Raw genomic sequence first — 15,091 nt, 5'->3', positions numbered from 1 at the left:
TTATATTACATTAATACTAAATAGAGATAAATTAAATTAACTGATTGATTTTTATAATTGTTATATTATATGCCTTAATCAATTTGGCATATATAGATAGTTATATATATATATATAATCATAATAATAAAAGATAATTTTGATTTATTCTTTCTATGATTCGATTTTTTTCTATTAAATAATAAGTATAATTAAAGTAAAATACAACATCTTAACAGTAACATCTTTACTCTTTAATTAATATTTTGAATCTCTTAAATTCATTATAATTTTATCTATCACATATTTATAAATATTTTAATTTCATTCATTATTATAAATTTATTTACCATTATTTATATAATGTATTTACGTTTCCTTTTAAAAGTAAACACACTTATTTAGGTTTTCTTTATCTTAGTTTCTTACATGTTTACGTTTTCTCTAGTTATTTTCCTTTGTATTAATTATTAAATCTTTCTCTTCCAATTTTTCAATCATTCTTCGTTAATTTTCTATATATTTCTATTTTTGTATTTAAAACCAACATGGAATTAAATTTAATATTATCTAATCTATCTTCACAGATTTTATTTGTTCATTTTAATAGATCTATTTGCATTTCATTTTTGATTTCGACGTATTTCAATGTCGATTCGTGCATATTTTATTTATATTAAGATTTATAACTTTTTATTTTTATAATAATTCCATTTTAATTTTGTCGCATTTCCATTTTATTTTGATTACTCTAACAGTGTCTGAAATTATAAAAAATAATATAAGAGTTATTTTTAGCTAATAGATATTAATGGATGATAATAAAAGAAATCTTTTAAAGTTTAAAAAGTAATAAATAATTTAAATAAAAATTTAAAATAAAATATAAGTTAAAAATATTTGAACAATATCTCGAAGGCAACTTATTATATTAACAATTAATGTAAAATCATATTTAATATAAAAATTAAAACAATCAGAATAATCTAAAAATAATGTAAAATGATAAATTAAATATAATAATAATTTTACACTTGTATAGTTTATCTTGAGGCAAATCCCAATTTAGGCTTATCATTGCATTTGCTCTTAAGAATAACAGTTTGAATATCAAATTGCATGATAAATAATATATTAAATATTTTCCATGTCATTGATATTTTCAATGATCATCCTCCATTTTAGCTTTTAAACTTAAAAATCCTTAATTGCCATGTGGGGGATGATGTTTTTGCAAACCGCTCATGGATAGCATACTTCAAGCTGATAAAACTAGTGAAACCTTTACATCTTTATATTATGATACCATAGATAAAAAGCGAAATATTATACATAAACTTTATCACGATAATGCAACTTTGATTTGGAATGGAAATCATTATCAAGTTTTTATTATATAACCTATAAATTAATTGCTAACTCTTTATTAAAATACTTTATTTTGTAATATACTTTTTATTTGTGTTATATTATTATTTTTTTTAAATATTATATTTATAAAAGTTAGTTATCGTAACTTAAAGAAAAAGATTACCTAATTCATAATTAAAAAAATTTGAGAAGTTATATTTATAAAATTGATATATTTCAATTAAGATATACTTGAGACCTGTAGAATAAAAATATTGACTCAAATTTGCTTCTGGTCAGATGGCAAAAATATCTTAAGCCCATTTATTATATACGAAATAATTTATAAATTTATTTTATTCTCTATTATAATTTATGTTTTTAAATATTAAGCAATAACTTTGATAATTTAATAAGGTTTATTCTATTTATTATGAATATTTCCTATTTTAAAAACTTTTCTTATTTTTTAAATTTATTATATAATTGTAATATTTATTTAGACAAAAAAAGGAAATTTATTATCGATATTTTTTTGCCAGATCTCTATTTTTTTATTGATAAACCTGTAAGACTAATATATATGCCATTCTATATAACAATTTTTTTTATTAATATATATAAAATCTACTGTATTTACTAATTACCCTTGAGTTGAATGATAAGATATGATGTAATTTGCAAAATGACATTTAATTTTTATTTTCTAATGTTTAGGGACTGGAAGCTATAAAGACCTTTTTTGAACAAATTCCAACCTCTGAACATAAAACAGATTGCTTGGATGCTCAACCAATTACACCAAATGTAACAAATGGCCAAACATCTATTACCTTAAATGTACATGGAATAGTCAGTTACGATGAAAACAGTAGTAATAGAAGATTACATCCACCTAAATTGATGGGCTTTAATCAATCCTTTATACTTATAGCTGAAGGTGATAAATGGAAAATTATATCTGATTGGGTACGTACTCATGATTGTGATAAAGTGCAATGAATATGTCTACAGAATTAAACTTCTTTGCAAAATACAATTATTTTTTTAAAATATATATTATTGTATTTAATTTCATAATATACAAAAACAACATAATCATATTGGGAAAATTAAATATAAATCAATATTTTTATTAGATTCAATATTCTGTCTTTTAATTTGATTATAGAAATGTTAATTACCCAGGACAAGTAAAATGTTCCAATTCATTAGTAGTTATAAATATTGAGCCTGATTTATTTGATATTGAACAACCAAGGTTGTATTTATATCATTTTAGATGTAAAATATATTTAGAATTAAAATATATTTTTTTCTGAAAAGTGATGAAATTTTTTTATTTTTGAAGATCAAAATCCACATCTACTATTGCAGTGGTTGGAACTAAAATTAGGGTAAAAATAGGTGATTATCTTTAAAATGTTGTAAAGTTTATATTTATCTTCCCTTTTATATTATCAATACTTTCTTTAACTAAAGGATATTTTTAACAACACAATTCATTTTAAAATCAAAATATATTTAAAAGTGAAGGATTTCTTAAAAATAAAATTTAAATATATTGCAATCTAAATTTTTAATTTAAAAAAAATAAAGGTTTTTTTTAATTTGGTGTTGTTAAATGGTCTGATTTAATTTTGCCAAAATTATATTATGTAAGCCCTGAGATTTGGCAATATTTATGCCATATATTAGTATATACAGGATTGCATTATATTATTTTGGCTAAAATCGTAATTGGGCCATTTTTAATAATCAAACCGTTTAACAACACTAACTTCCCCAAAGTCTATTTATCGTAAAATTAGACATTACATTTGATATTGTTTTTTCTTTATTCATTGAAAAATAACAATTTTATCAGAGTTGTTTAGGTAGCGTGCTATCTTTGTGGTAGCTATAGCTGATAGCGGCTACTTTTTCTGTAATTTAATTTTTTAGCGCGCTACTTAGCTACTTTTAATAAATATAGGTAAGTATAAACATGAAAATTTAAATATAATATAATAAATTATAATTTTTATGATTTATTATTTAATTTTGAAATTGAAATATATTTTCAAGTTGTAATTTATATTTTTATTTATATTATAAACCTAAATCACATGTTAATAATTTAAAATGTCATTGCCTATGGATATCCAAATCGTTGAAAGTGATTCAGACAATGATATTAAAGAAATGGAAGATACTAGGGAAGAAAATGTTATTAATAGCTATAATACCAATTTTTTATTCCCTAGATTTGAAAATTTTTTTAAAATATATAATAAAAACTAAAATTGGCTTCAAAATTTTTTGTTTAAAATGTAAAAAAAATATTTCCTCAAATCAACCCAGTGGCTATAACCTCAAGAAATACCTAAAGGTAAATTGATGATTTTGGTATAGGCGACTCTACATCCAAAAAGACTAATTCAATTCAAACCAAATTAATTAATAATACAAATGCCAATATAATTGGGTGATAAAGTTATTGTTGATTTTATAATTGATACCGTTCATCTAATATCCTTGGTTGATAATCCATCATTTACCATGATGACTAAAACTATCCCCTGGTACAACAATTTTATGTAGCCAGATATTAATAAATAAAATAGCAGATAACTTCAAAGTAATGAAAGATGCTCTAATAGTAGAGATAACATATATATGTACCACAGCAGATAGTTGGACACATAACAGAAGGTAAAAATTTATAAAATGCAACAAATTACCATAAATATTTATTTTTATTACATAAATTTTTTATTATCAAAATTCTATTTTGATATTTATAAATGTTGATTTTTCTATATTTACTATACAATAACATTATAAGCAAAAAATAAAACAAATTTTTTTCTAAATATTTTTATATAAAAAGTAGTTTAAGCTACTTGTAAAAAATAGTAGCTAATATCGTGCCACATTTTTGACAAATAGCGGTAGGGCACTTTTAAAAGTAGCGTTTAACATCTCTTAATTTTATATTTGTTTCCTATGGTTTATTTTTAAAGGTAGTAAAAAAATTAACCATGAACTTTTATTTATTCAAATAAAAATGATTTTCAATATGTTTTCCCAATATATTATTTCATGACATAGTAAAATTAATATTAATTTTTTAAAGGAAAATCAAAAATAAGTTGGAATAGTGTTAAACAGCCCTAATTGAGCCAATTTTTAAAAAGTCTACTCAATATTTTATTTAGAAATATATTACGCAAGCCTGAAGATTTTGGTCTTATTAGCGAAATCTCGCGGTCTAGGTAATTCTTTCTTTTTATAATATAGAGTTAGCCATTTTTAAAAATTGGCTCAAATCGAGTCACAACACTACTGTTGTTAATTGAGTTGGATGTGTAAAACCCAGACCCGGGGTTTGGGTCTAAAAAATCGACCAAACCAGCTCTGAGCACGAACCCTAAGCACAGACCCGGGTCGTGTTGTTATATTGTGAGTTGTGTCGATTTAATATACATGTTGATAATTAAAATATTTTTTTATTGTAATAATAATAATCACTGATAGAGGGTGGGGTGGGTCTAGCACCAATTTGGAATATAATAAAAATATACTAATTTCTAATTCACTTAAAAATCGTTAACTATAATACGCCTAGAATATGGATTTTTATTATATGCATTTTGAAGCATTGTTGAATCAACCGGTGATGCACCACCTTGGTTTCTCGTAAAATTTGTATAAATAAAAAACTATATTTTTTTAAAGTTTCCCAAAAATTTTGTAATAATTTATTTGTCGGAATCTTTAAAGGAGTGCGACCAACAAGTTTGTATTGACCAATGACTTATAATAATATATAGACTCAAGATACATTTATTCAAAGTGTGCATCAATGAAAACAGCTAGGGACGCCATTTTGATTATCCATGCAAACTTTATTAAGTATTTGCCTGATCATCGAGATAATAAGGAAGCAAGTTATCAATTTAATAGTAGTTTTTTACATGCGAATAGTTACTATATCTGTTACTAAAATGGCGGGGCCTGATTTGCATTTAACGTCGCTTTCAAATGTATTATTATGAATGTATCGTCAGTCTAGATATTAATTATCATATGTCATTGGTATTGTGTTTAATTGAATAAATTGTAAGCCCAGATAATATTAAGTGGCATCAGTTCACCCAAACTATTCGCGTTATTTTCTTAAAATTTTGCTACTTAATAAAGGAAAAGTCTAATATTTCTTCCTATAATTGATTTATATATTGAATTTTAAAATATTTATTCCTATAATTAGTATAAAATTTATAAAAATTTTATTTAATATACATTCGTGCTTACGCCAGTACTCCATTGAATATAAATATTCCATCATATGTTTTGGAATGGCAATGAAACTTTGCAAGTACCAAGGGAGCTTCATTCAACTAATCGGATTCGTTTGTGTGAACAATTAAAAGAACTTGATAATATACCAAAAAATTCAGTTATATTGTTAAAAGGCGGAGATACAACCTATAAATATGATACCGATACAGAAAATATGTTTGTTCAAGTAAGTTATAAATTAATTAAGCATGCTAGTCCGGAACACTCATAGGAGGAAGTTTCTATTATATAGGTGACTTTCCTCTTATAATGGTGTTAATTTTATTTGTCAAGATTCCTAACAAACCTTGTTTTCCCATATTTTTGGGTGCAATTCTAAGCTGCCCCCTGTTCATAAAAAAATTAATGTATAAACATCTTATTTAAAGGCTGTTGAATTTAAGGTAGGGGGGAGGGGGGTGGAGAAGTACACGTACATATTTGATTGTTAACAGTGGCATATCTAGGATTCTGCTAAAAGTAAAATAATTTACTTAATAATTTAATTTACAACTTAAAAAAGGTTTAAAAATATTAGATTCAAATCTTTCTTTGCCATTTATACCACTGATTTTTAATTAATTTAAATTACTTCTTTGACAATTTCCCTTTTATTTCATTTATTTCTATCATTTATTAATTTATTTATTAGATATAAGATTTATATTTTAAAGTTCACAAAAGGAAAGTTAAGCAGCTATTGAAATTAATATATGACATAAATGATTTTTTTAAAAAAAAGTTTATTGTTTATTTATGGATTAAATTATTTAAAATGTTTCAGAATTATCACAAAGGGTCAATAGCAACCAGACTGATCCTTCATTTTTGCCTATTTTTTTCATGGTTCATTCACCATATCTTTCATTTTTCATTCTTATGTAACTTTAGTAATTGTCATTTTTTCTAGGAATCCTATTTCCACTGGGCATTCGGGGTATTAGAATCTGGATTTTGGGGATTGATAGAAATAGAGAATTCTAAGGCTACTCTATTTGCGCCTAGATTACCACAATCATATGAAATCTGGATGGGAAAGTAAAAATAAATTTTTTTTAAAAACAATTAAGATGGAACCTTAAAAAACGATTTGGATTTTAACCGTTTAAGCCATTTTTTAGCCGGCTAAAACAATAGGCTAAACTGTTAAATTAAGTTTTTAGCCGAAAACTATTATTTGCCTCTAATTTTTTTTTCTTAAGTAGCTCAAATTTCAAGGAAAAAATACTAGTTATATCTATCCTCTAAAAATATAGGTCATTGCTTCTTCAAAACAAAATTTATTGGTTATAATACCATTTATATGTCACTCTTATTGTCAAGAAAATATATAACAAAAATTATCTAAATTTTTTTTTTTAAATAACTATAAATATGTTTACGAGAATTCCTTTTGAATAGTTGTGAAATCTTATCATCGATTCAGCTCAAATAAAAATAAATAAATAAACAAAACCTTGAAGATTAAACCTGTCTAATTTAAACGCAGTGTTGAAGATTAGTGTTGATAAGAGGCTCAATTTTTATAAAAACGGATAACCCAATATTTTAACGAAAAAAATGTAAGCCTTGAGATTGGTTACTAGATATCCAAACCTTTCTGCCATCTACGAGAAAATGTCCAGGACTGAAATATTGTGTTACCCGTTTTTAAAAACCCATCCGGTTAACAACACAGTTGAGATAGAGACACTTTATGGCAAATTTAAACAAGTTGCCCAATTTATCAAGATCCTTTCTGATAGTTATTAGGAATTTGATTTGGGATTCAGAATTTTAGCTAAATTAGGGATGTTACCCGAGTTATCTGAGAGCTCAAATTAGACAAATCTTACTGTAGATAATTCTAAGATTAATTGTTCACTTTTATATTTAAAAAAAATGGCGTAATTTTTTTTTAAAATTAACAAAAACGTTACGTTATGTTACTCGAACAAATGTAACAATTACAGAGTTTTTCGTTACATTTATTAAAAATGATAGAATTGGGAGCGTTACATTTGGGGCCAATCCTGCTTTATTGATCATTGTCCAACTCAGGGAAATTGTCCATATAACAGCCTTTTTTATTTAAATTTCTATTCGTCTATTTACAATCACATGACCTGTCAGTTTTGACAAGTTATCAATAAAACTGATGTTTTGAAAAGCGATTGCAATATCTTAACCCTAACCCATACAATTAGCCCTGATAGCCAATATCAATCCACCTTTAATCCTGGCCATACTTTAGATACTTGTTTGATTTTAAATACATCTCATCCAATTAACAAAAATTCCTTCAGTTGAACAATCATTGTGTTGAGCGATTTTCAAATAAGTCGTAGGCAACAATTTTAAACAATATTATATTAATGTTAAATTAATCTAACTTTTGTTCCCGTTTTTGTGTCATGAAACTTTTAAACTGGATTCTTGTTTCCGGTTCCCTAAAAAATTTTTTAAAAATGGGATTTTGTTTCCGGTAAAAAAATTTAAAAAAAGGGGTTTGTTTCCGTTTTCCTAAATTTTTTTAAAGATAGGTTCTGTTTCCGGTTCCCTAGTTAAAAAATGGGTACTATTTTCGGTTCCCCAAATTTTCTAAAAAAATTCTCAATTAAAAGATGGATTCTTGTTTCCGGTTTCCCAAAAATTTTAAAAGATGGGTTCTGTTTCAGGTTGCCTCTGATCTCCACTTCAAAAATAATTTTATTTGAAGGAAGAAAAATTATAATAAGGATAAAAAAAGATAAAAATTAGTATAGTTATTCAATTTTATTAAGGTCTTTCGCAAATGTCGCCCTTCTTTTGAGTCCACTAGGAATAAGAAAAAATAGCATTCAGACATATTATATAATAATACATGTATTTACTTTTAGGATTTTGACCTTGAAGGATTACAAAGATAAATATCTCGTTGATTCCGTTTCTTATCTCGAGGAAGTAAAGTTTTTTTTAAAAAAATATATTATATTCTTGTTCCTTTAAAAATCTCCAAATTCGATGGCCATTTATTATATTAGGCCCATATTTTTCTAATAATCTTGAATATAATAAATGGAAGTTTTTGTTTTATTCGTCCACTAGGAAAATTATTAAACAGAAAAAAAATGTTAAATAGCAATTTAGCATATTAAACTTTATAAAATAAAATGTGATAAAGGATACTAAAGAAAGAGCATTATTTTTATAAAACAAAATTTTGCGAGGATCTTTCCTTCATTTTTTTTTAAAGAAATAATTATTACATTTTTATTTTTAACTTTAAGATGATTCTTGTCTTGGCCACAATGAAACCTTCTACAATATTCACGCTGGTAACCATTATAATTAAATATTTTTTTTAAACTGTTTTTTTAAAAAAAAAAAAACAGCGAGAAAAACAACAATTTATTTTAATATTTTCAACTTTCATCCCTATAAATTATATAACACTATTTTATATATACATATATCAACAGAAAGGTTATAATACGGACAGCCAAAGACTAATGGAACCTCCCACATGTCCGGGTTTAGAAAAGTAATTTACACATTTTATCTTCGCAAAACTAGAGCTTGCAAAAAAGAAGAGAAGTTTTATATGCCCATAATTTTGAACCTTAATATCTGAAGATAATAAAATTGAAGAATTTTTTTTTATAGCTCTAAATTTTAGCCAAATATCAGGCAAAGCCTATCGATTTTACATACAGAAAGTAGAAAGATATTTATATATATATATTCATCTTTGGCTAAAATATTTGGATTAGCCGTTTAACAACACTAGAAATAATTGGCATTAAGTTCGTGAAATTAAAACTTTTCAATAGATAAATAAATGCTTTATTATTACAATATTATTTATACTTTTTAAACATCAAAGTTTTACGATGGATACCAAACTACTACATCCTATCATAACGGAATGGTAATTATAATAAAAATGTATATTTTAAAATTAGTTAAGACGGGCGTCTTGTTTAAAAAAAAATAAGCCTTAAATTCGAGATAATTAAGCCAAAAAAAAGTATATTATTTTCTAAGCCTCAAAATTTCGTCGAAACATGATCAAAATCTTTCTGCTACCTATTGGCGAATTTTTGGGGCTTAGGAGAAAATTTCTTTTGGCTAAAATCTTGAGTACAATATTTTCGAAATTGGTGAAACCGAAATTTATAACAACATTATTTAGGACTTATAAGTTTCAAAATTTGGCGAAATTATGTAATTTTTTGAATAATAAAAATGGAAAACAAACAATTTGAATGAAGAAATTAAATGGACGATAATAACGTGATATCAAAAATTAGGCCAATTTTAAGATTGATTAATCTTCGTATCATGCTTTATAAAAATTTACACGTGTCATCGAAAGGATTTCATAAAATCTTTATTCATTCATATTTTTTTTAAAAAGTGACTTTAAACTAGAATAGATTACATGACCTAGTTGTCCATAATAAAAATATTTATACGAAAAAAAATCAGATATTTATTTACCCCAAATTCTTCAGTATTCTCAGAACTCTTGAGAATTTCGTATCTTTAAAGTATTAGTAAAATTAAAATGCTAAATATAAATATAAAAAATTTACATTTTCTTTAAGCTAAATTTTTTTTTTCGTCAATGCTTATTCCTTATATATAGCAGAGTTTTCAAGACTCCCCAAGAAATGGAAGTCATCAAATACGTGGCCAAAGTTACCTGCGAAGGCCACAAGGAAGTCATGAGAAGAATTAATGCCGGGATGATGGAATACGAGCTGGAAGGGTAATTCTCGCAATAATTTAAAAAAAGCTTCTCTTTGGTCCCCAATACCTCATAGAGCGCTGGCGCCTGAATTATTACGGTTGCCAAAAAAGTGATGATTTAAAGGGATCTTAAGTACCTCATTAATTGAATCATGAATGAGTGTAATAGGATGGGATTGATCAGTTTCTTTTATTTGAAATATTATAAATTTGATTTAAAATAGCACCTTTGATTTAAGAGAGAAAACAACCTATATTTTAAAATTATAACACAGAATCTTCAGAAATTACGTTCTCTCGCGAGGTGGATGTAGACTTATGGCTTACAATCCTATATGTGCTTGGTAAAAAAAAAGGAATAATTTTTATTTTAAAACGTAAATTATTATTTTTACAAGGTTTGGAACTGGAACGAAAGCCAGTTCATATTGAAAATTCCAGAACCTTCTCTTAGAATTTCTATGAACCAGAACCCTCCTCTCTCTAGAACCGTTAGAGTAGGCTAGCAATTATTTAGTAATTGTATATTGTTCAAAATAAATAGAGTAAATATGAGCAAAGTAGGTCTAAATCTCTTTTTAAAATTATACAGAAAACGAAATTAAAACTGCTGTTTATTTAATAAAATTTTAGCGGTCCGAGTTCCGCCACGCTACACTACGGCACAGGCGAAAACGGTTGGTTACGCCTCGAAGCTGGCAACGTATTTCTCATGGATGCCGGCGGGTCTTATTGCGGTTACGCATCCGACGTCACTACCACGTGTCCCGTTCCCACGCGTCAGAGCATGGCAGCATGTTGCGACATATACGATGATCTCACCACTGATGACATCATGACTCGCGCCAAATCGAGTAATGTTAGGTTTTTCGAGAGGGACAACCTGGAGACCTCCAATTTAAAGAAATGTGTCTACGAAAGCGTTCTTAGGGCCAACAGATCCGTCGTTAAAATGGCTAAGCCCAGTAAGCACATATCAGTATCACCATTCGAGTATTATGTTGCTACATCTCCACTTTTTTTTTAAACAACATGATTGATGAGCGCCTATTTAAAACTAACAGATGTAACTTGGTTAGAGATGCATCTCCTGGCCGAACGGGTAATCTTGGAAGGTCTTAAGGGGGCCGGCTTGCTAAAAGGGCAGATAGACGGGATGATGAACTCTCGGCTGGGCGCTATCTTCATGCCCCACGGCGTAGGACACTTCTTGGGGATCGATGTTCATGACGTAGGGGGTTACCCAGAAGTAAAAAAATATATTAATTTGAGTTCTCCTAAGAACCTATTTTCTCAGAGGATTATAAATATTTTGGATTCGAATATTAATCTTTTATATCTTTCAAATTGCGTAAACAGTGAAAAGTATGATTTTATTACATGGTATAAGGCCATCTCTACCTCTAAGTCTTCGAGCGTAGGATGGTTCTTTACTATTATGACCAAATGAAACATCGATCTAACTAGGGTTCGATTTTTAAAAACGGCTCGATTAAGATTTTAGCCAAAACAATATTATGTAAGCCTGGAGATTTTGCTCGTAGATGGCAGAAAGGTTATAACAATTATTTTGGCTAAAATCGTAATCTGGCCATTTTTTAAAAATCGATTTAAATCGAGCTTTTTAACACCACTAATCATAACTAAATCACGGAAGAACTCAATATTTGTCATTTTTTTCGTTTTCTCCCCTATTAGTCTTTATTAAATATAAAAATAGGATGTAACAAAAAATAATATAATAAATATCTCGAAATTAATCGATAAAAATATATATAAATAAAGAAAAATTTGAACATTTTATTTTCCTAAAACTACTAACATATAATGCAATTTTTTTGAAAATATTTTGGGAAAATGGAAAAACAAACACAGGGAGTTGATTTTAATCAATATATGTGTTTAAAAGAGAGCTGGGGCAGTATGGGTAGGGCAAACCCAAAAATAGATCTCTACTATATTATTATATATTTTAAAAAATTTAAAAACCAAAGTAATATAGAAAATAATTTTAAGTAACACATAATTGAGTTCCATAAGAACGATATATTTGAATTGTATGTCCTGCCAAAGTTATGAGATTTCCCTGAGTTTCGAGTGTTCGAATTTTATTCTTGTGATGCTCAATCTAAAAAAGATTAAAAAAAACCGAAAGTGATAGGGTGCAAACTGTCCGTTGGTTGAAGTAGTTATAACTGGCGAGAATTTTTAATTATATAAGTTGATTTTTTTTAGTCCCTGCTAGCGTGAGCGGGTTGCTGTTTATATTTGCGTGGACGGAATTATATGTAATTAAAAACCTAAAATAAATTATATTGATTGGGAGGGGGGGGGGAGGTAGGAGGAGATTCATCATAAAAAAATTAAGGTAAGCTAATTTTTATATAGGGTTTGTAAGCTCTTAAAACTTTTAATATTTTTTATTTATAAGTATTGTATATATATATTTCAAATCTTTAAAATAGCGTTAACCCTTATTTTTTAAAAAAAAACATGGAAGCTGCATTTTCTCTTACGGAAAATTCTGTTCTTACCCTCTCCCCCCCCCCCACCCATTCATGTCACATGGTTATTTCTTTTAAAATTGATGTATATTTGATCTAAAATTTTGAGATGAGTTTTCGGTTGAGTATTATAATGTTCCTATCCATTTTAAAAAAAAACAATGGTTTCTTGAATTTTTATATAGGAAATCGCTATATGCCATCTAAGTTGAGAATTTAGGGAAAAAATATTATAGAGGAAAAAGGAGTAATTTCCCGCTTCATTGAGACTCAAAAGATAGCATCTAAGGGATTTCTGATGCATTGGCTTTATAGAGGGTTCCGTAATACGCGATCATGTTGTTTAAGTCCCACTACCTCACGACTTGGGAAACACGAAAGAAACCATGGAAAAGTTTTTCTTTCAAAATAAATTGTGATTAAATTAACCACAACTTTCTCGGATATATACATATATATTATTTTTATTAAAAAGGGCGAAAAACGTTCAGAAGAACCAGGAATATCCGCGCTAAGGACCAAACGGATTTTACAAACCGGTATGGTTTTAACGGTCGAGCCCGGCTGCTATTTCATCGAACCCGTAATTATTTTATTTGTCATCATTTTAAGCCAAGTTTTTGGATCACTCACCCTTCATGTAAATTGTGTAAATTATTTTTAAAAAAAAGAGATAAAAAATATTAAAATAAAATAGACTTATACGATGGATTGGGATCTTTTGATCAGGATTGTTACCTGAATTTTTTTCATTTTTTACCGAGGCTCTATGAGTGCTTTTGGGTTAGGGGGGGGGGGGTCTCTCCGAAATTTTGACGAAATTCGAGCCACATTATCATTATCCTCTCCTTAGTGATGCCACAGTTTCGCATATCTTATCATCAGCCCCTCCCCCCGTAATTTATAATAACCAATTGCTTTTAATTCAAATAAGAAAATATAAATATAAAACAGATACACACAGCTGTGTTTTCTTTTGCTCTTTATTTTTCTAGATCTTTATTAGCGCATTCTATTTATTTTTAAAGTGTTAATTTTCTATTATTTATTTTTTTAAACGACCATTGTAAACGTTTATAATTTTATTTTTTTAAAAAAATATATATATATATTTAGCTGCTGAAAAAAGCTCTGAGCGACGAAAAATTATCAAAATTTTTGGTGGAAGCCAAGCTGGACTTCCTGAAGAATTTTGGCGGGGTACGCGATTTATGTTTTAAGGAATGAAAGGGAGGGAAGGAGATAGTATGAAAGAAAAAAAAAGATGGCCTTATATTCTTTTTTTGTTAGAACATTGGGGCCCCAATTTTTACAAAGTTGACTACAATAGCCATATTGGAATAATAAATAAATAAATATTTATATATTTTTTTAAAAAAACAACAAATTAATATTGCTTATTCACAGGTTAGGATAGAGGACGAAATTTACATTGACAAAGATTGCGCCGTTTTATTGACCGATTATCTGCCCAGGACTATCTTGGAGATAGAACATTTTATGACCTCTTCGAGGGACAATGAAGGCGATTAATTTTATATTCACTCTCCAACATATTATTTTTTTAAAAAAAAGAGACTTTTCGCGACTATTTGTTTATTTATTTTATATATCATCGGCGATGCCAGCTCACTTTTTTAGATTTTAAAATATTATTATATTTATATATTATTTTTTTTTAAAACAAAATCATATTATATTTGTGAATCGGCTCTAAGAATAAGGGTTATATCGATAATATATGAATCTTGGTTAATGTATACATATTTTTCTTGTATAATTTAGCGTTCAAATGATTCAAATAAAAGTATCCTATTTTTAACGGTTAATTTTATTTCCAACTGTTTTCTTCTCAGCCTAAATCTATTATCGGAGAGTTTTTTTTGGATCATTTTATTAACCTTGAAAATTGACGATTCGCTTATTTAAAAGTGTACACATCGGAATCAGTTGCAGCGCCTGTGGTTTGTAAGTTGATTAAATGATATTCCTAAGTGCAAACCACAAAATGGCGCTACAGCTGACTATAGATCGCCAATTTAGCAGTACAAAAAAGAAGAAAAACATATATTTTTTTTAATTAGGAAATATTCTCATTCCTATTTTAAAGTTTTTTAAGTATATTTGGTTTTCAGTTAAATAGGAAGCTTATTGAACTAATATTAAAAACAAATTATATTAAAAAAGAATACTATAAATAATTTATTTATTTAAAAATA

General features: G+C 27.1%; 2 protein-coding genes across 3 annotated transcripts in view; both read left to right on the top strand.

Annotated features, from left to right (window-relative positions):
* LOC135931323 (NTF2-related export protein-like) overlaps window positions 1-2,514 on the top strand; it is a 163,352-nt gene extending 160,838 nt beyond the window's left edge. Inside the window, exons 2-3 of one of the 2 annotated variants that reach the window (XM_065468358.1) lie at window positions 1,227-1,364; window positions 2,047-2,514. In XM_065468358.1, the coding sequence (XP_065324430.1) occupies window positions 1,227-1,364; window positions 2,047-2,331 (423 nt within the window). In that variant the 3' untranslated portion in view covers window positions 2,332-2,514. Of the gene's footprint in view, window positions 1-1,193; window positions 1,365-2,046 lie in introns of those variants that run through there. The other variant, XM_065468357.1, reaches the window with a different exon arrangement.
* Window positions 2,515-5,633: 3,119 nt separating this feature from the next.
* Window positions 5,634-14,619, top strand: LOC135931002 (xaa-Pro dipeptidase-like). The gene is made up of 13 exons (XM_065467846.1): window positions 5,634-5,842; window positions 6,566-6,693; window positions 8,514-8,577; window positions 8,904-8,951; window positions 9,096-9,157; window positions 9,500-9,544; window positions 10,265-10,387; window positions 10,644-10,712; window positions 11,002-11,333; window positions 11,433-11,617; window positions 13,348-13,455; window positions 13,989-14,072; window positions 14,280-14,619. Exons 1-13 carry the CDS (start codon window positions 5,663-5,665, stop codon window positions 14,403-14,405), a joined length of 1,554 nt encoding a protein of 517 aa, XP_065323918.1. The 5' UTR covers window positions 5,634-5,662; the 3' UTR covers window positions 14,406-14,619.
* Window positions 14,620-15,091: the final 472 nt, after the last annotated feature.

Source organism: Gordionus sp. m RMFG-2023, chromosome 1 (assembly GCF_954871325.1).
Source record: "Gordionus sp. m RMFG-2023 chromosome 1, tfGorSpeb1-WG-v2, whole genome shotgun sequence".
In the NCBI taxonomy this organism is placed as follows: domain Eukaryota; kingdom Metazoa; phylum Nematomorpha; class Gordioida; order Chordodea; family Parachordodidae; genus Gordionus; species Gordionus sp. m RMFG-2023.
This window is presented reverse-complemented; position numbering and strand designations above follow the sequence as displayed.